General features: G+C 41.2%; 1 protein-coding gene across 3 annotated transcripts in view; it reads right to left on the minus strand.

Moving 5' to 3' along the window:
- The window catches only part of KCND3 (potassium voltage-gated channel subfamily D member 3), a 688,984-nt gene that overhangs the window by 27,974 nt on the left and 638,165 nt on the right, over positions 1–22,845 (minus strand). For all 3 annotated transcript variants that reach the window (XM_077481535.1, XM_077481534.1, XM_077481536.1), the window contains exon 6: positions 12,180–12,272. In XM_077481535.1, coding sequence (XP_077337661.1) covers positions 12,180–12,272 — 93 coding nt within the window. The remainder of the gene's footprint in view (positions 1–12,179; positions 12,273–22,845) is intronic.

Genomic DNA, 22,845 nt, shown 5'->3' on the forward strand with positions numbered 1-22,845 from the left:
ATTTCCTTTTAATACATTTTACTTTAAAAAAAGACAGCGGAATACAGACTTGACTTAGAGAAATTAATGAAGCAACATACATACTTTCTGCCTTCCTTGCTTCATTTAGATGAGAAGAGAGTTGATAATTAGGTAACATCAGGGATTATTTATTAAGTATTTTGACCCCTAGCAGTAAGCTCCTCTTTTATCTTTTTTTTTTTTTATCCCTAGTTTTCTTTGCTTCACTTGCTTTTTAAAGGGAATATTTAATGGTTCTGAGTGCAATAAAGTTTTTAAGCTTTTTTAACTAATGTTTACAATTACATATTTACATATATACATAATCTTTGTTTTATAGGAAAAAAATATTATTATTAGATAGGATTCATATAACGCCAACAGTATGCGCAGTGCTTTACAACATGAGGGCAGACAGCACACCTACAACACAAATCCACACAGGAGGGATCAGAGGCCCAGTGGAAACAAAAAGGTAATAACTGTGGTGGGGGTGGGGGGGTGTGCTGATATAGAAAATTAAAATACAGTTTTTAGGTGTGGGTAGGGTAGGCTTCTCTGAAGAGAAGGGTTTTTGGGAATAGTCTAAAAGCTAGTAGAGTAGGAGATAAGTGGACAGATTGGGGTAAGGCATTCCATTGAATTGAAGAGGCTTTGGAAAAATCCTGGAGGCAAGCATGGGAGGAGGTGATGAAGGAGCTAGAAAGCAGGAGGTCTTGAGAGCAATGAAGAGAACAAGTAGGTTGGTATTTAGAGACTAGGCTAGTGATGTAGCTGGGGGCTAAATTGTGGATGGCTTTGTAAGTAGTTGTTAGTATTTTGAATTTAATTCTTTGGCCGAGTGGAAGCCATTGAAGGGATTGACAGAGAGGGGTAGCAGACACAGAGCGATTGGTAAGGTAGATGAGGCAGCATTCATGATGGATTAAAGAGATGATAGACTATGTAGATGTAAGCCAATGAGAAGGGAGTTGCAGTAGTCAGGGTGAGAGATGACCATGAATTAAGAGCTTTGTTGTGCCATTGGTTAGAAAGGGGTGTATTTTGGAGATGCTGCAGAGGATGAGGCAGCAGGAGTTGGACAGTGATTGGACATGGTGCTTAAAGGAGAGTTCAAAGTCCAGGACTACACCTAGAACCTTGGCATGTGGGGGTGGGCTTAATCTTAATATGCATAATCTTTGTTTTATAGAAAAAAAAAATTACTAAGAGGGGAAAGGGTTGTAGACTGTTGAAACAGGTTTTATTTACTATGGGAGGGCTCCGAATACCAAATTTACCATTATATTATCAGGTGGCCCAGGTGGCTCAATTTTCTGCTGTGTAGAACCACAGGCAGTGGCCTTTTACCTTCTGGAATATTTAAAATTGCAACTGGGCAGACAGCACCCACTGATCCTGGCTCCTACTCTCTCTAATTCCCTGGTCATTTGGGACAGGGTGAGGAACAATATGCATTTATTTAATCTTTTCACCCATTAGCTCATCTGTTCAACAGTCCTACCTTCCTTTCCGGTTTGGACCCAAAGTCTTTTCAATGGTGGCTAAACAAGGGCTTATATATAGAATAGGACACTTCACTACTTTTAGAGGCCCCTTCACTCTACAACATTACTGCAACAAATTAAAAAATGCCCACAACCAAAACCTTTGAATTCTACCAAATCTCCCACATCTTACGCTCCCTTGGACCTGATATAACTCAAGTTAGCCCATATGAAAGATGAAGTATACAGACATGAGTCTCCACCATATATGGGCTTTTTCTTGTCACCATGGAGAAACTTCCTTACATGAGGGTGTGGGATAGTGTTTGGAATCCGAGAGGATTGTCATTTAAGGTCATTATATATCTATTTTTGATTAAAGCAAACATAAAGGCCTTAACAAAGTGGTATCTGGTTCCTTCATATCTTTCTAGGTTATGTCCAAACTCTTCTCCATTGTGTTTTTGGGGCTGTTATTCCTGTAGAACTATGTATCACATCTGGTGGGAATGTCCCAGATTAAGGGGATTTTGGATTAGAGTCTATGTGCTATTAAGATGGGTTATAGGAGTTCCAGTAACTCAAAAACCATGCATTGGTCTTCTGAATGACCCACATGAGAAGGTTCTATGAGTTACGCAAAAATTTATATTTTTTTAATTCTATTGGCAGCTAAGTTGATTATAACTTGATTGTGGAAAACTGCTTCTGTCCCTATCTCTTTGCTGAAGAAAAAGGATTCTTGGATCATGCTCAATGTAAAACTTGCTAGTATAATCAATAGTGTTGCACCAAAACTTTTTTAAGACCGAGTTCAAATACCAATACTTTTTATTAAGTACTCGCCAATACAGATTACTGAATTTTTTTTTTAAATGTCATGTGACAGGGGACTGTGTCAGTATTTTACAATTTTATTTTTTACAATAAATGTTGGGGGGGGGGGGGTTGGTGAGATATCAGGGGTCTAAACCCCTGACATCTCCCCTTTTGAGACAGAGAAAGAGACTGAGCACACAGATTCCCCAGTCCCTTTCCATGCAGCCTCAGCTGCACTGCAAATGAATGGACAGGAGACAGCGGCTCCTCTCCATTCATAAACTAAGACATCGTAAACACAGATTACAATGCCCAGTTATAAGAATGGACAGTCAGTGATCACTGGCTCTGTTCATTCAGAAAAGGAAGGAGATGGTAAATTACATATATCAGCTCCTTCCTCCGCTCTGCATCCTGACAGATCCAGGACAGGGGGGGGACCGGAGGAGCAGGAAAGACATGTCAGTGGACCAGAAGAGCAGGGAGGACATGGCGGGGGACCGAAAGAGCATGGAGAGGGGGACATGGAGGAGGGCGCAGGGGACAGTCAGGGGTGATCAGTGCAGTGGTGGGGTGAGTTACAAGCACCGATCCCCCTGTATAGATTTCAATAAAGCAGCTGAAAGCCGTTGGGAGAAGTGGCTGTCAGCTGCTTTATTGAAAGCCTATACAGAGAGATCGGTGTTTGTAACTCTTGTAACTCCCCCCACCGCCACACTGATCACCTATGACTGCCCAGGTATCGGGTCAAGCATCGGAGCATTTGCAGCAATACAGCTACTTTAACACAGGGGCATTTGGGGAGTTGGCGGTATAACATAGTTTTTGTGGAGGTTTTTGGCCGCTAGCAGGGCGCTTTCAACCCCTGCTAGCTTCCGAAAAATGGTTAAACCTGCCGGAAAAGTGCTGCTGCAGCAGCCCTGTGCCAGTGGTTTGGCAGCACTGCCCATTAATGAGGCTTTTTTTGGTGTCCTGCCAGCACACCTCTCCAGTGTGAAAGCACTCAGGCTTTCACACTGGAGTGAGAGGAAAGGCTCTTTCTACAGTAGCTATAGCACTAAAAATAGTGCCTGCATATCACCTGTAAAGTGCCTCAGTGTGAAAGCAGCCTTCAAGTACTCCTGCGAATGCTCGGTATCGGTACTGATATTAGTATTGGTATTGGTGCAACCCTAATAATAAATGATACCAGTAAATGCTTTAAAAAAAAGTCTGCAGCCCATGGGCTCGATATATGTAAATCAAACTTTAATGGTGATAGATTATCTATATGGCGATTAATATGGTCCCCATTCTACATCTTTTGTCCCCTGGGTTCCCCTTCTGTTTATTTTCCCTCTTTCCTGTCTTTCTCCTGTGTCCCTCAGTTATATGCACAATATTCACAGTTAACGCAATTTAAAGCAGAAAGATTCAAGGTGTTAAGCAGTGGCATCATTAAACTTTGGATCCTGGGCTACCATGAACATCTTGATGGGTGTTTTTGTGTTTTAGTTTATGATTAGGTTGGCCACATATAGGATACCTTTACAAACAGGAGGGAACAAGCTGTTTTGCCGGGAAAGGAACTCACTGGACACCAGCATAAATCTGATTTGGCTAGCTGTTTAGCTGGTAAGTAAACAGACAGGCTTGCAGCATAGCCCCTGTTGGATTAAAGCAGATTTTGCATGAAAAGTAGTTCACACAATATTTTATTGTCTTCTAAAGTCTTCTTTAAATGCTTACGTTATGCAATTTTCCTACTAAGTACTGCCAATATTTGTTGTCTAAATACATGTTTTGCTTGTATTTGGTAGACAAATCTCAAACCAGCAGTGAGCCAATTTTTTAGCAAATATCACATAGCCAATTCACTATCATTCTGGCAAGAAATTAGTGTAATGGGAGGGAAAAAAATACAAATTATTTTCATACACAGGCAAGACATTCCAACATACCAAATTAGAAGCAGAAGTTAAAGAATATTATGACACATACATACTTTTTTGCAACATGAAACATTATATTGCATTGATAGTCAATGCCATATAATAATATTAAGGTGAACCATTACAGTGCGTTTATTTTAATTTAACATTTAAAATTTACGAAATGCATGTAAAATTGGAAACAGCTCAGTACATAATTGTAGTCAATTGATAAACATTTCTTAAACACATAGCGATAGTTATTCTTTCTTAATCACTAAAGGAAATGGATGTATGATGGTAAAAATACTTGATTTTCTAGTTTATATCGCCATTGGTACTGGAGAATATAAATGAAAAATATATTTTTTATAACATATTAAAGTGGTTGTAAACCCACACAAAAAAATTAAATAAACCTGCAAGACAAAGGCATAATGGGCTAGTATGCATTGCATACTAGCCCATTATGAATTACTTACCTTAGATTGAAGCCCCTGCAGCGGTCCTCTTACCCCGCTCCGACCGGCGACATCGTTCCCGGAGTTACTTCCGGGTTTCACGGGCTCCGGCCATACGATTTGCTGAAGCCAATCACTCCCGCGCATGCAGGAGCCGCCAGTAACAGCACACTAATTCAAGCAACGGCACGTACATGGCAATGCTTCAGTGCGCATGTACTGATGACATTGGCACATGCAGATAGAGGGGATATCTCCTAAACTGTGCAGGTTTAGGAGATATCTGGGGTAGCTACAGGTACGCCTTATTATAGGCTTACCTGTAGCAAAAAGGGGTTGTAAAGGGTTTACAACCACTTTAATGACCAACAACATTAATGCATTTCAGACCTGGACATGATGTATACAGTATGACTGTATGGTTTTATTGTTCCTAACAGCTATTGCTTCTTAAAACAAAAATCATTTTAGCTATCTTTGCTCCAAAATAGTAGAGGCCCACACATTTGCAGAAAATGTATAATCTTCTAATTACATGGGGGATATATGGGGAATCATGCAAGATGTTGGAGCTGCATATACTGTAGCTTGTATGCAGGAGCATACCTATGACTCATGGGGTCCTGTAGCAGAAAATGGTGGGGGGGCCTCCTGTCTAACTCTCCCTGTAAACAGCTGGCAGTATTAACTATGGTAATATAGATCTTTGATCTTAACCTAAAGTAAGGTTAACTGCTTAAGGACCGCCTAATGCCGATATACGTCGGCAGAATGGCATGGCTGGGCACAATCAGGTACCTGTAGGTGATTCTTTAAGTGCCCAGCCGTGGGTCGGGAGCGTGCCACCGGTGGCGCGCTCCCGACCCGGTCCTGAGCTTCGTGACCGTAGCCGCAGGACCAGCGGACCCGATCGCCACTGGTGTCCCACGATCGGGTCACAGAGCTGAAGAACGAGGAGAGGTCTGTGTAAACAAACCTCTCCCCGTGCTTCCTAGTGTGGCTGTTGCCGATCGTCTGTTCCCTTTTATAGGGAAAGGCAATCAGTGATGTCACATGCCAGGCCACGCCCCTAGTGGTTAATTCCTTCACTGCCGGTGTCATTTACACAGGAATCGGTGCATTTAAAAAGCACTGATTGCTGTATAAATGACAATGGTCCCAAAAATGTGTCAAAAATGTCCGATGTGTCCGCCATAATGTCGCAGTCACAATAAAAATCGCTGATCACTGCCATTACTAGTAAAAAAAAATATTAATAAAAATGCTTTAAAACTATCCCCTATTTTGTAAACGCTATACATTTTGTGCAAACCAATCAAGAATCACTAATTGTGATTTTTTTTACCAAAAATATGTAGAAGAATACGTATCGGCCTAAACTGAGGAAAAATTTTTTTTATATATATTTTTGGGGGATATTTATTATAGCAAAAAGTAAAAAATATTGCATTTTTTTTCAAAATTGTCGCTCTATTTTAAAATAAAAACCGCAGGGGTGATCAAATACCACCAAAAGAAAGCTCTATTTGTGGGAAAAAAAGGACGCCAATTTTAGAACCACAAACAGCTATCACATAAGGTTTTAGCAGAGGGAACTCTCTGGAATTTTTGACCACATGAGGCATACAAGATTATTTTCAGTCTGCAGCAATTCAGAATATACATACATCTAGGGGAGATGAGCTAATGCTTCTTACTTCACAGAGGGCCAGCAGTCCTGCATTGTATGGGTGGAGAGAAAGAGCTGCCTACAATCTGGAGTGTCAGATAGTGAGGGAAGGCACTGACTGCTAGGGAAGAAAGGAAAAACGTAAGGATTTGTTCTTTTTTCTTTCCTCTTCTTTAAGGCCCCTTTCACACTGATGTACCAATCGGGTCCGCCCTTCAGTTTTTCACATGGACTTGATCGGACCATCTATAGTGCTCTATGTCCATTTGACACCCGCTGGCACCCGATCCTGTCCGCTGAAAACATATTCCCCATCTTTTTGGTGGAGCAAATCAGATGACGGATGTGAACGAACAGGCCGTCTGTTTCCACCTGACCACCCCATAGGGAACACTGTGCCCATGTCTGCTCTGCATAGTCTGAAGGGGGTCTTAGACAAAAAAGTATTTAAAGCGGGAGTAAACCCAGTTTCAAAAAACACTTAGCATTTCTGGCATGCCGGGAATGTAACTTTCACATTGGTTGTGCTCTCAACCAAACTTTCAAACCATCCAATGGCTGGTGTCATAACTGACCACATGTACAGCATTTTGGCAGTTGAAGAAATATTAGAGGCCAAGATGGCAGCTTCCGTGACTGAAAATGATAGGAGGGTTTACTTCCACTTTAATTCATGCAGTGTAGGGTAGGGGGGCACTGAAAGAGTACACCTACAGACAGCCCAGAGCTTTTAAAATCAGGGCCCGGCACTCTGTTCTCCCCTATTTGGTTACACCTGCTCTGTGTTTACATTAGAGATTAGAAGGCCGGCGATGCAGCAAAGCAGGAAAGTGAAACCGTTTTTGCTATAAGTTTGATGATGAATTACTCCACGGTGCCTTCAGCTACAGTGGCTTGTTTTAAAGTGCATCTGTGCTCAGACTATGCATACTAAACAATTTACATATTCTATAAAAGCAACACAATCACTTTCAAACAACCCAGCATTCACCCCTGTATCTACAGGCATCGTGGAGAAATCTACTTTTAAAATTTAAAGTAAACTGAGGCAATGAAAACAAAACTCATGTCTAAGCAGAATCTTGGCAGCCTGCTAGCCTTCTAAAGTAAACAGGCGTTTTAAGAAACGGACTGAAACCTGACTTTAGAGTCTTTGTTGTGATATATGAGAGCCTTTGAATTTTTTTTACAGTTTTATAAGTCGGGGTGGCTTGCTTTAAGGCCTTGTTCACACTGGAACCCAACGTGGGAATTTTCCCACACCGTGTTCAAAATGCATTGGGTGCTGCTGCTGGTGTCAATATAATCCTAACGACACCCCAAACACAGATCGTGAACATTTGCCTGCACCGAATTGCACGGCACCACAGTACTGATGCAGTGCCTTTTTTTTAATTAGTGCATGCCCTAAATTTTGTGCAATCCAGAGCAATTTTAGCCCACTCAAACAAATAGCCTTATAATTGTACTTCGCTGAGCCACATAGGACTCACACAGGAACGCATTTAGGTGTGAACTGGCCCTAAAGCTTATTTACTGTTTGTTAAGAATTTGTAAATAATGAGATGGTAATAGCCTGGACAAGTGTTCTACTTTAAGGCCATCGTCTATTAGACAGAGATTTCAATGCAGCCTTTAAATTCTGTTTAGGGTCTTTCCTTTTATTAAAGAGAGAACTGCAGTGTGCTCACATAATGTGTAATAAAAACATCTTTGCCATTCTGAAGCTTCCCTCCAAACACTTTGCATATTATTTTATATATACTGGGATTCTGTACTTGCCAAATATGCTGCAGAAATCTCCCTCCACTGAGTCTGGCTGCAATCATTTTGACTGTGGGCAGCAGAAGCTGCTGCTTGTTCACTTCCTGGATTTACACAGACACAGAGCTGTACCTCCAGCACTGCAGCTCTCATTGGCCCTCTTATGGCTCACCCCCCTCCCTTCCTGGCAAACTCTCAGGAGAGCGAGCGAGAGAGAGAGAGAGAAAGAGAGCTGTGCATGATGTCATAAGGCTAGGCTTTTTTCCAGACAAGAAACAAGAAGTGGGCTGTATAAGGTATTTACTGGCAGAAAAAAAAATGTTTCCAAATGCTTCACACATTTTTTACAGTCTTGTCAACCTGCTAATATTTTCTTCCTCATTTGGAATTTGCAGGGGACATATGGCATAAACTGGTGTCAAATATGCAATTATCAATAAACGAATGTGGTTGAAATTGCCCAAAAAGCAATATCAAGCAATAAATCTTTTAGTCAGGAAGAGTAAACATGAATTTTCAGTTTCACTTTAAGGCACAAGGAACCAGTCCTCTGTTGACAGAAAAAGAATGATCTACATCACTGTGCGAGCAATAAATTGTTCAACCTATTGTAATACTGCCAATGAAAAAAAGGCGAGAATATCTAACAGGGCGATGCATAAAGCAATCTCCATTTAGTAAGAGCACATAAACAAACATTGTTCCACCTTTTAGAGAATGTTATGTTTATTTAATTTGTTTATAGGAATGTTGATGGCCACGCACTTAGGGAAATAATAATAAAAAACAAAACAAAAGACTACATCTCCAATATACAGTATAGTTGATATAAGTTTGTTTCACAATATAAATATATTTTCTTTATGTCTCAGGAAAAGTAGATATAAAACCTAACCGAACGACATTTCTTTTGCTGAAGCAGCATGTATCATCACCTTCTTAGGTTTATTTTTATTTTTTTTTATTTTTTTTTTAGAAAATGGTTTTCTTTCACTTTTTTCATGCTTTGGTGCATCTCAGTGCTGCTAAACTCCTTCAGTCTTTTTCAGCCTCTTCCTGTCTACATGTATTCACTGCAGGCTTGGTGGAGTCAGTGACGTCATCATGTACGTGGGAATGCTCTTCACTCACAGAAGACCAGGAGAAGACTAGAACATTGGGTGCATTAGCCATGTTGGTTTCAACACAAGACATGGTAATTGCTTTTAACCTGTTTTAGTGGTTTTACACTATGGAAGTTATTATTATTATACAGGATTTATATAGCGCCAACAGTTTATGCAGCACTTTACAATATTAAGGGCAAACAGTACAATTACAATTCAATTTAATAGAGTGTTGACTTTTTTTCCCTTGTTTTACTGACCCTTGAACACCTTGGAGTAATGTGAATGGGAGGAAAGAGTTGAGGAGGAAGAGTGGTGGAAAAATATTATAAAATATTCCAAATAAGGTGCTGATTGACTTTTCAATTGACTTGTGTTAGGACTAACATAAAGTCTGTTAAATGAAGGTCAATTACATCTGGTGAGTTCACTCACTTAAGAGAGTCTATAGCCCCGTACACACGAGAGGACTTATGTCCGACAGACTTCCGAAGGAGTTCTGCCGGAGTTCCGACAGAGTTCTGACTGACTTTTCGGCTGAGCGGACTTGGCCACACACAATCACACTAAACTCAGACGGATTCGAACGTGATGACGTACGACTGGACTAGAATAAGGAAGTTCATAGCCAGTAGCCAATAGCTGCCCTAGCGTCGGTTTTAGTCCGTCGGAATAGCATACACACGAGCAAATTTTTCGAAGGGACCCGGTCCGGCGGAGTTCCTTCGGAAAAATTTGAAGCATGTTCCATATTCTAAAGTCCTTCAGACTTTGGCGAGTCAAAAGTCCGTTGCAGCCCACACACGATCGAATAGTCTGACGGAATCAGTCCGTCGGACTTTGGATGTTGAAAAGTCCGCTCATGTGTACGGGGCTTATGAAGGGGTTGGTGAGACATAGGAACAAGGATAGCACCATGGGCTTATTGGTGGTGGAGCACCAATCTTGTTCCTGGTGGTTACTACAGAAGGACATAGATTATCAAGGAACTGTGCATCAACAATGTATTAATTTTATTTGGGAATGGAATGGATCATTTGGGACATTGTTCTGAGTGATTGCCAATGAATAATTTGCCTTTTTATTGATTATGCACTTTACACTGTGTTTTAAAGATTATTGTTGATCACATTTATTTATCCCTGAATCAATAAAAATGATGATATAATGTTTGAGATTTAATATTATCAGTAATGATTTTTTTTTTTTAACTGAGAGATTTCATTAGATATTATAAGTGATTTAATTACACATGTTTATTAAGGATAGCACTGTTTTCTAAAAGTTCTTAACGTTTAGAATTAGATGAACATGTTAAGGTTTATGTGAGATTTTTGTAATTCGACTTTAAACTCCCACTGCAGATTATCTTTCGTCCATATTTAAAAAAATGATGAGGGTTTTATAGTATTTGAGAATTAATATGGCAATAGTTGCAATAAACTCCCACTTGTGTCACCATTTACAGTATATATAGTAGTATTTATTTATTTAGGAATGTCTTACCAACCTAGCTCCTATCTACACCAAATAATTTGTCTGTGTTACTTTAACAAGGCCAGACATAATAGCCACACAAGGAACACCAGTATAAAGACAGAAAGAGAAAGTCTGCTAATTAATTTTGCATTCGGCCTCATTCACACAGGGCGTGCCTGTGCAGGGCCATGTTTACCCACACAGGGATGCACAGGTGTTCCATGCATCCCCTTGCATAACAATTATTGATTTCTATTGGGACAAAGCAGCAGTATGGACACAGCCCCTGTGTCCCAATATGACATCCATATGGATGCAGGTTGTGCAGGTGTATCTCCTCTCCCTGTGTGTACTTTCGGAGGACATTCCCTGCATCCACACAGATGTCACACACACAGCCACACAGGGATGCATGGAACACCTGTGGATCCCCGTGTGCGTAAACAAAGCAATGCATGAATTGCACGCCCTGTGTGAGCGGGGACTAAATATGGCTAGGAAAAAGTAAACTTTTTCCTAATCAGCTAGCAGTTTGGTTCTAGGTATAGGAACCTGGAATGGGTGTCAAGACAAGTACTTTTGTTTCAATATACAGTATGCTTTATCACAGAATTCTCCTGAAGCTTGGCCAAAAAAATCCTATAGATGGCCTCATGCTATCCTGCCTTGTTGGTAGGATTTTGCTAAGACACTCCCAGCCAATTCAAACCCCCTCGCTTGCACTTTCTCTCCCCTCTTGCACTAGCTCTGAGGTCAGTGATGCTGTGAGGAAATAATACTACAACCCTGTAATGGCTGGGAGTGTCTTAGCAATGCCCTAGCAAGTAGGAAGGATGGGATGATGCCATCTTTGGAAATGTATACCTACAGCAAAGACATTATTTTACGTTGGTTAAAGTTATACAGTTTATCTACCTCCATAGGAAGTTTTTTTTTTTTTTTGGTAAACGTGAACTAACCCTTTAAGGAGTTCCTTTACATAAGATTGGAGATTGGTACACCAACCAGATGGACAATGGTAGAGTCTTTTTGGAGAAATATCTTTCTAATGCTGAACAGTCACACTATATACATGCTTACACAAAATGTGTGCACATGTAATGCACACACATCAATGCCACTAGTTGTCTGTCTATCACTGTAGTGATATGGTGACTCCATGAGTTGCATATTTCCAATTAGTCTATTGATAGTTGTGGTCCAGAAGTTTGCCTTGGTGTCCTGCACCCCATACACAGGTCAGTTCTTGTATGATTCTGCTGAAGTTACAGATATTAGACTTATGGATTATAGGTATATTGAGTATGTTAAAGCAAAAATTTAATTGTTATTATGTTGTATGTATAACGTGAATAATTCTCTCATTTTATTTTTTCACATCACAAAAGGAACAAAGGTATAGCTGTTTGTCACATAAAGAGAAAACAGTCATGCTGACTTTATATTCGAGTTGTACAGCCATTGCAAGACACGCTTCTACTTACGGTTGTCTTTTCTAGGCAGTGCAGCAGGTGGTGGTGTTGACTTTCTATCAGTGATGCTGATTTTCCAATGTGTGCCTCTTCTCCAGTTGAGCCCTAAATAAACAGAGCTTAGCATTAATACATTTAATAACACCACTGCGCAAAAAAAGTCTCAGGATAGTTCTGTTTTGTGACTTACACAGCTGAAGGTTAAATTTGAACTGAATATATACTTGATAATCTATCCACTTAATCCTTTGTAACTGGCTCCCTCCTCTTAATATAACTGACAATAAAATACTGCAGTTTATGTGCAGAACTACACTGGTAGATATCTATTATCTCATTGTGACATATTACAGTCAATTTATAAAAATCAGTATAGCACTGGGGTGCTAGCTGTACACACCAATGAAATTTTAGTTTTCATGGTAACAGATAGCATCTAATTGTCTGCTAATGAAAACTATATTATTATCCTTTGCTTCATTTTGTTAATGTGGTATTGTCAGCATTTGATCTTAGAGCTGAATTCCAGGCAGGGGTTTAAAACACCAATTAATAACACTCAGGGGCATAGTTACAGATCAGGGGCTAATAGCAAAATTTGTATGGAGCCCTTCAATGGTGCCCTACGCCATTGAGCATACATGATGACTAAATCATGCACAGGTAGAAGGAGAGCTGTCCGCATAGTCAGTACATTATTAGGGGCTAGTGCTATAGATAAGGATTGGCATCAGTGCAGAGAATTCACTTTTAACATTTATTTTCCAGCTAACCACCCATTAGTTCTTCAGACTTTTTCAGCATGGGAGATCTCAGGGTCAATACATAGTCCCTAAGCTCCCCACCCCTTTCACCGCCATAAAAAGCAAGTGCTGAAAGAGGTGGTGCAGTAGGCAGTACAAAAAAATAAATAAAAAAAAATAAAAAAATTGTACTAGCAATAATAATGTCCACCACAATATATTAGAATGTAGCGTAATTGTTAGTAGGTTGGTAGCCCTGTATACAATTACTTTATAACTCTAACTGTTCTAATTGCTTTAGAACAGAAGGCCAGGTACTGTAATGAGTGTAGATTCACCTTAAACAGCCCATATTCCATTAAGGCAAGGCTTAAAGTGGAGTTCCACCCAAAAATTGAACTTCCGCTTTAAGCACTCCTCGCCCCCTACATGCCACATTTGGCATGTAATTTTTTTTGGGGGGGTGGGGGCTTTGTTAGGAGGGGGACTTCCTGTCCCACTTCCTCCTTCCAGCCAAAGACTTTTAAGGCGACTCCTCTTTTCGCCTTAGGCGGCCCCTTCCTCTAGACGATCTCCTGGGACACGCGACAGGTCCCAGGAGATCGCCTGTCCACTCCGGGAGTGCAGCACGACTCGCTCATGCACTGGGAAAGCTGTCACGGCCGGCTGCCCAGAGTGGCAATGAAGGCGCGGGCGGAGAGGAGGGGGAGAGGAGCGGGAGAGGAGCGACGCTCCATTCGGCTGCATTGCTGGACCATGGAACAGGTAAGTGTCTGTTTATTAAAAGTCAGCAACTACACTTTTTGTAGCTGCTGACTTTTAATAAACATAAAAAGCCTGGAACTCTGCTTTAAGGAAAGTAGGCCTGCCAGTACTTAGTTTTGTCTAGGATTTGTTATGACAAATTAAAATCCCTGGCCAATCACAGCTAGAGAAAGAGCAAAGAGAGATTGAAGTGATACTCTTGTTAGTAGGGGTTGTCAGATGTCTGGAACTGAAAGTAGACAAAAGCCCAGTAAGTAGAGAAATATAGAACCTGGCAGAGGTCAGAGGGGCAGCAGTGAGAAGCATAATCAAGGCAGAGGTCAGGGCAGGTGGCAGACAGTAAGCATAATACAGGGACAGGTAGAAGACAGTAAGTAAGCATAATCTAGTGACAGACAGAGGTCAGGGCAGGTAGCAAACACTAAGTGTAAGCCAGGGATAGGCAAAGGTTAGGGCAAGTTGCAGACAGTAAGTGTAAATTAGAGACAAGCTAGCTATCAAAGTATCAAAGTAATCCAAGTATCAAAGTAACAGAATGCTACACCATAGTAGCTAGACCTATCACAAGCCCTTGACTGCCAATTTATCTTCATTACATGACAAATGGCACTAGTAGTTCACACAAGAAAGAAAATATTGCCTAAGTACACTTAAATATTTTTCATGAAGTCTATTGTGGGACACAGAAAGTAGGAATACTTAAACAGTTGAGATTAGGAGTTCAACCTACCCCTATAAAGAGTAAAAATCCTAATACAGTAGCAAAAAACTAGTTTATGATGGTTAGAGAAGGAGTTATATGGGGCTGATGTTTACTTTTTAGTTTGCCAATTTCCCAACCCCCTGTGGGTGGCAGTATAACCTAACTGTTTAAGAATTTTTTAATTTCTGTGTCCCTCAATGAACAATAAACAAAGGGATGTTTTTGTTTTCCTTTCAACTCACAGAAAGTGACAAGGACAACAGGTATTTTCTGTACTTGCCTGTTCCTAACTTGAAATTCGAAAATGAATTTAGCCACAATATCTAAGTACTGGTTAGCTGCAAATTATACATTTGTAAGCTTCAGATACACTTTGAGTATCATTGAATGCATTTCATAATTAGGTAGTGTAAGTTAGACATGTGCATTCGTTTTCGTCCGAATGCATTTTCGTCCGAATTTCAGCTATTTTCGTTTTCGTTTTGACAAACGATAACGAAAGCACAAAATCCGAAAAACGAAAGATCCGACATAAATAAATGCTTTATTTTCGTTTTCATTGTTACAACAGTTCGATATAGAATAGGAGATTCGACATGACTCTGACGATAACAATCTGTCTATAGAACCTGTGGTCGAATGTGCTTAACCTTACCTCTATTAGTCCAAGATTATATAGAGAAAATATTCGACAGAGAAAAAAGATTTGACAGAGAGAAAAGATTCTGCAAGTTACTGTCCTAAAAAGTGTTTGGGGACCCGGGTCCTGCCCCAGGGGACATGTATCAATGCAAAAAAAAGTTTTAAAAACGGACGTTTTTTCGGGAGCAGTGATTCTAATAATGATTAAAGTGAAACAATAAAAGTGTAATATTCCTTTAAATTTCGTAGGGGGGGGTTGTCTATAGTATGCCTGTGAAGGGGCGCATGTTTCCCGTGCTTAGAATTGTCCCTGCACAAAGTGTCATTTATGCAGGAAAAAAAGTCCTTTAAAATCACTCGCAGCTATAATGAATTGTCGGCTCCGTAATACAGAGAACACTCATTGAAAGTCATTGATAAAAAAATAAATAAATAAATTAAAAAAAAAGCGTGGGGGTCCCCCAAATTCAATTTCCAGGCCCTTCAGGTCTGGTATGGATATTAAGGGGAACCCTGCCTCAAATTTAAGAAAAAATTTGACGTGGGGTTCCCCCTAAATATCCATAACCAGACCCTTCAGGTCTGGTATGGATATTAAGGGGAACCCCGCATCAAATTTAAAAAAAATTTGACATGGGGTTCCCCCTAAAAATCCATACCAGACCCTTTATCCGAGCACGCAACCTGGCAGGCCGCAGGAAAAGAGGGGGGGACGAGAGAGCGGCCCCCCCTCCCTCCTGAACCGTACCAGGCCACATGCCCTCAACATTGGGAGGATGCTTTGGGGGTCCGTGACCCCTCAAAGCACCTTGTCCCCATGTTGATGAGGACAAGGGCCTCATCCCCACAACCCTGGCCGGTGGTTGTGGAGGTCTGCGGGCGGGGGGCTTATCAGAATCTGGAAGCCCCCTTTAACAAGGGGACCCCCAGATCCCGGCCCCCCCCCTGTTTGAAATGGTAAGGGGGTACAAAAGTACCCCTACCATTTCACAAAGAAAGTGTAAAAAATGGTTAAATAAAACAAACACACTTTTGAAAAATTCCTTTATTAAAAATAAAAAAAAGATTCCAGCGGCGGTAATCCACTCTTGCTATCCAGCGACGGACGGTCAGCTCTCCATCGATGTCTAATATCATCCAGCGCAGCGCAGCATCCTTCTTCTGTCTCCGTGGAGGAGACACTACAGACATTCCGGCAGCTTGACGTTTCTTATATAGGGTGGGCGGGGCCACCCGTCACCTGACCCCGCCCCCCTCTGACGCAAGGGGAAACCCGGGGTTCCCTGTGACGTAGGGGTGACCCGCACCCCTCTGATGTAACACAGGCAGGTTTCCGTTACATCAGAGGGGGGCGGGGTCACCCATACGTCACGGGGAACCCCGGGTTTCCCCTTGCGTCAGAGGGGGGGCGGGGTCAGGTGACGGGTGGCCCCGCCCTCCGTATATAAGAAACGTCAGCGCCGGAATGCCTCCAGTGTCTCCGTGGAGGAGACAGAAGAAGGATGCTGCGCTGCGCTGGATGAGATGAGACATCGATGGAGAGATGACCGTCCGTCGCTGGATAGCAAGAGTGGATTACCGCCGCTGGAATCTTTTTTTTATTTTTAATAAAGGAATTTTTAAAAAGTGTGTTTGTTTTATTTAAACATTTTTTACACTTTCTTTGTGAAATGGTAGGGGTACTTTTGTACCCCCTTACCATTTCAAACAGGGGGGGGGCCGGGATCTGGGGGTCCCCTTGTTAAAGGGGACTTCCAGATTCTGATAAGCCCCCCGCCCGCAGACCTCCACAACCACCGGCCAGGGTTGTGGGGATGAGGCCCTTGTCCTCATCAACATGGGGACAAGGTGCTTTGAGGGGTCACGGACCCCCAAAGCATCCTCCCAATGTTGAGGGCATGTGGCCTGGTACGGTTCAGGAGGGAGGGGGGGCCGCTCTCTCGTCCCCCCCTCTTTTCCTGCGGCCTGCCAGGTTGCGTGCTCGGATAAAGGGTCTGGTATGGATTTTTAGGGGGAACCCCACGTCAATTTTTTTTTTAATTTGACGCGGGGTTCCCCTTAATATCCATACCAGACCTGAAGGGTCTGGTTATGGATATTTAGGGGGAACCCCACGTCAAATTTTTTCTTAAATTTGAGGCAGGGTTCTCCTTAATATCCATACCAGACCTGAAGGGCCTGGTAATTGAATTTGGGGGACCCCCACGCTTTTTTTTTTATTTATTTATTTATTTATTTTTTTATCAATGACTTTCAATGAGTGTTCTCTGTATTACGGGAGCCGACAATTCATTATAGCTGCGAGTGATTTTAAAGGACTTTTTTTCCTGCATAAATGACACTTTGTGCCGGGACAATTCTAAGCACGGGAAACATGCGCCCCTTCACAGGCATACTATAGACAACCCCCCCCTACGAAATTTAAAGGAATATTACACTTTTATTGTTTCACTTTAATCATTATTAAAATCACTGCTCCCGAAAAAACGGCCGTTTTTAAAACTTTTTTTTGCATTGATCCATGTCCCCTGGGGCAGGACCCGGGTCCCCAAACACTTTTTAGGACAGTAACTTGCAAATTAGCCTTTAAAATTAGCACTTTAGATTTTGAACGTTGGAGTCCCATAGACTTTAATAGGGTTCTAAAGTATGCTATATAGTTAGCTCCGTCGAATCTTCTTTATACATTCGACAGACACCATAAGCCTTCCAAGACAGATTCGACCGTAATTCATGTGGATTTTCGGACGAATGCAATTTTTGAACGAAAAACGAAATAAATAAAAACGAATTTCGGGAGTAACTAAATAAATTAAGTTTTCAGACGAAAACGAAATTCCGAAACGAAATATTTTACTCTGCACATGTCTAGTGTAAGTACATACATTTGATAAGTATTACTCTAGTGAGCCTTTGCACACCAGAGCCCAGACTAGGAGAGGGAGAAATAGTGTTAAAGGCCATTCAGGTGTATAGATAACAATTAGTTCACTGACATGAGGGCATGATAAGCGTGAGCAGTGGGATAAACCCATCAGTGTGATGCAGTGGACCTTGTAACATGTCTATTTCAGAGTAGTTTTACTTATACAATACACATTTGGGACCATTAACCACTTTCAGACCGGACCATTTTGCTGGCTTAAGACCAGACCACTTTTTAAACAAAAATAGAGAGACAATTTTGAAAAAAACGCATTATTTTTTACTTTTTGTTATAATAAATATCCCCCCAAAATATATAAAAAAAAAATTTTTTTCCATCAGTTTAGGCCGATATGTATTCTTCCACATATTTTTGGTAAAAAAAATTGCAATAAGCGATTATTGATTGGTTTGCGCAAAAGTTATAGCATTGACAACATAGGGGATAGTTTTATGGCATTTTTATAAAAAAAAATGTTTACTAGTAATGGCGGCGATCATCGATTTTTATTGTGACTGCGACATTATGGCGGACACATCGGACATTTTTGACACATTTTTGGGACCATTGTCATTTATACAGCAATCAGTGCTATACATTGATTCCTGTGTAAATGACACCGGCAGTGTAGGGGTTAAGTGTGTCCTAGGTGCGTGTTACTAACTGTGGGGGGGCTGGGCTTTGTGTTAGTGAACGCCGATCTCTGCTCCAATCACATGGAGCAGAGATCAGCGTCACTTTTTGCTAGGCAGAGCGGGGAGATGCTGTTTACAACGGCATCTACTTGTTCAGCTGCCCCGTGAGACAATCGCGGGTATCCCCACGGCGATTGAGTCTGCTGGACCCGTGACCGGACTCACAGGGGTCCCGACTGGCACGCGAGCGTGCCACCGGTGGCGTGCACGCGATGGCAGGGCGGCATTTAAAAATGGAACTACCTGTACGCCAATATGCCTGCCTGTGCCATTCTGGCGACGTACATCGGCGTGCGCCATTCGGGAAGTGGTTAAGCAATTAAAACACTTAGTGGCGGTATTTAAAATGTCTGGCATTAGATTAAAGATGTCCTGCCACCATTTGCAATAACTTTACTAACACAGTTGGTAGGTTCAATTGGTTCTTAATTTCACCACTTTTACAAAGTGGTCCTTTTTGCTCCACTGAATTAAAAAATAATTACTTCCAGTTCTAAGATAAAAAGAGCAGTGATGAATAAGTGAATAAAGTTGCGCTACAGACTGCACAGAAAATTAATAGAAGATGGGTTAGAGCTGCCTCTACTTAGAAACCTCCGCCCCAAAATAGGGGAGAGGGTACTATGATTAGAAGTGTAGGAGAGTAGATTGTGGCGCTAAACCCAAAACATTTATACTTTGTATTTTATGTATTATGAATACCCAATCCTCAATGAAGGAGTTATATATACTGACTTATATAATACTCTATGTCTAATACATACTCATAATTAAGTGTATTAGTGCCAAAAATCCCCAAAAGAGGGTGCCAAGAAAACTATAATAAATGATTAATTACAAACTGAATAAATAATGATGATAATTCATATAATCAACATGTGCTAACACAAATGTGCTGACAAATGTGCCGACAAAATTAAGTGACCATCGAACGTTATAAAGTTCATTCAAAAAACATTGTACGTTATAAAATTAATTCAAAAACGCATTCAAAAAACATTGGAAAAATGTCCCATATAGCAGTGAGATAAAGTGACTAGTGCAAAAGTGCTGGTGTCTTCAGTAAAGAGAAACAATCTTCCCTGGTGCGCCTCTCAGTGTTATGATAATGTGAATGCTCTCACCAGAACTCATGCCCCAACTGGGGTGGATGGGCTTTCACAGTATGAGCCACTGTGCTGCTATCTGGCATTTGCTGATGATGCGCTGGGGGGATGTTCACTCTTCCGATCGTATTAAACCTTAGTAACCTTGTATTAGACATAGAGTATTATATAAGTCAGTATATATAACTCCTTCGTTGAGGATTGGGTATTCATAATACATAAAATACAAAGTATAAAGGTTTTGGGTTTAGCGCCACAATCTACTCTCCTACACTTCTAACAAGAGCAGTGAGTGTGCTGCTGCTACGCTCTCCCTGCCTATCACTGGCCCCCAAGGAAGCTGTTGATGGGTCCCCAAGGAAGCTGTTGACTTTGCAGCTGGGAGACTCCTAGCAACCATTGATGCTGACAATGGGCAAAGCCTGATGGGGAATCTGAGGGATTAGAACTCCTTCAGCTAGTGGCAAATTCTTAATCCAATAGCAGGCTCTTTATTGGTTATGGAATCTACAAATTGCCTGCTGTCAATTCCTAATGGGAAACTGACCTAATGAGGAACTACCTTCTCTGAATTCTCATTAGGCTCTGCCCACCTACTTAGTAAACTCCTCATCTGCTGAACTGTCAGTGTGTCTACAAGAGGTATATGAATCCATTGCCCACACTGATATTTGTTGTGAGAAGGCTATGCAAAATTCTAGACACTCCTTCTGAATTCCCCAAATTGTATCTTGAAAGTTTTCTTTTATACAAATGCTGCTTGCAAGATTTTACTGTTTGGAGTTTGCCAGTGTGAAAACAAAATGCACAAACAATAATGTTGGATGTATTTACTATTGAGCAGTGCATATACAGTACCTGCTAAGTTTAAATTAAATTTAGTCTTCAAAGCATCATTTTTGTGCAGGGATATTACTTTCTAAATTGTATATTTGCACAAAATTTCTTATACTTCATCCTTTTAACTGTTAATTTCTTTTTGCAAAACGAATTTTCCTTTCACTCAGCCTGTTTGACCATTTTGTACAGTGAACTTCAAAATGCCCTAGTATTCCCTGGCAGTATTTTTAAGCCTGGCGATTGGAAAGTGGCTAAAAGCATGTCCTGTAGGGAAGATTGCTACTAGCAAAAGTCCAAAGTTACGTAGTTTATATGTGCTCATTTATAACAAAGAAGTCGGGGAATTGAATCATGCAACTACCTTTAAGGCACCACTAAATATAAGCCAAAGCTGGATCTTCTAAAATTGCTAGTGATTGCTTCTTTTATATAATATTATATGTACATTTGTTAACTTTTCAAAATGTAAAACATAAATGTCACTCGCACAAATTTGTATGTTACTCTTATATCTTAGTAGACAAAGCATTTAACTTAACATACTGGCTGTGTTTGACAGCTGTACATATTCTTCTTTTCAAAATGCTGCCATTAAGCAGGCAATTCTGCATCAAAATGTTAAAGTGATATTAAAAGGTAAATTTTTTTAAAAACAACAAACATATTATACTTGCCTGCTTTGTACAAAGCAGCTCCAATCCTCCTTCCCCCCACCAATACCCCCAACTCCTCCCCCCTTGAGTACCACCCAGCAAGCCGCTTACACATGGTGTAGCTCAGCCACACCCCCCCTGCTCCCTCATCAGTGGATTTGATTGACAGCAGCTGGAGCCAATCGTTTCTATTGGTTTCACAGAGTCCAGTGAAGAGGAAGAGAGAGAGCAGTGCTGGTGCTTCTTTGCACAGTGATGGACCAAGAGTGGCTCTGGAAATAATAAGTAGTGTTGGCCGAACAGATCGGCCGTTTGTTTGGCCTGCCGAATGCCCCACAATGCACTGCACACCACACAGTGCATTCTAAGCCCTAAGTGGCTGAACCAATGACGGTGTTGCCCAATCAGGGCACAGAGCACTTTCAGAGCCATGACTGGAGGAAGTCATGATGACTTGGCTCATTGCTCATAGACCCACCCCACACTATAAAAGGTTCCTTTCCAGAGGAGCCATTTGTAGTGTGATATTGGAGTGGAGATAGATTGAACAGGGCTCTGTTCATTGCTACTAGTGAGTTAATGTGCTGTTGTGATTCTGGTTGAACTATATGGATTTGTGTATTTTTTTCAACCTAACTATGTAACTATTATGAGTGTAAATTGTCATTGTAGGTGAATATAGTGATAGTGCAGCATCAGTGTAGTGCATCAGTGCAATTTTACTGCAGTATATTGTAGTGTGGCAGGGTAGTTTTATTGCAGTATATTGTAGTGCATCAGTGTGATTTTACTGCGGTATTTTGAAGTGCATCAGTGCAGTTTTACTGCAGTATATTGTAGTGAGTCAGTGCAGTTTTACTGCATTATATTGTAGTGCATCAGTGAAGTTTTACTGGAGTTGTAGTGTGTCTATGTAGTGAAGTGTTTTACACCACATTACATAACATTTAGTGCTGTATACCCCCTTTTTTCTGGATTGCTGCATGATATTTTTTTTTGTTTTTTTGTCCGGTGCCTTCCTTCTTTTTTGAAATTGTAAGCTGCAGTTTTTCTGACTGCGGTACCATTGCCCCCCCCCCCCCCCCCTTTTTTTTTTATATATATATATAGTTTTGACATTTCTGTCAGTGGCAGTCCTCAAGTTAAAGTTCACCAAACACCACTTTTCTTTGATTAAAGGGCATCCAGTTACAAATTTCCCAGTTTCTATTACATTTGGGTAATAGGCCCCCTGTCATGTCCAGGGGGGGCAACAAGGAGAGGCAGGCATTTCCATGCCACTATGAGGGTAGAGCAGAGGAGGAAAGTGAGGCTGAAACACAACCCCAATGAGGCAGTCTGTCCTCCAGAGGCAGCCATCATGGAAGAGTAGAGAGCGGCGACCCTAGTCTTTCAGATTGTGGAGCTGTTTTCTCTTGGCCCACTTACCACAGCTCATCTGTCTGGGCCTTTTTTAGGACATGTGCAGCCAATCACACTGTTAAAATTTGCAAAGTTTGCCTCAAGCAGATTAAGCGTGGCAAAGACACCAGCCATTTGGGTACCACAGGCTTGACAAGGCATTTGACCTCCCACCACTCATCCCGTTGTAAAAAGAGCCTGAAA

The sequence above is a fragment of the Lithobates pipiens genome, unplaced genomic scaffold (genome assembly GCF_037356315.1).
Source record: "Lithobates pipiens isolate NorthernLeopardFrog02 unplaced genomic scaffold, aLitPip1_a1.2 Scaffold_16, whole genome shotgun sequence".
Taxonomy (NCBI): domain Eukaryota; kingdom Metazoa; phylum Chordata; class Amphibia; order Anura; family Ranidae; genus Lithobates; species Lithobates pipiens.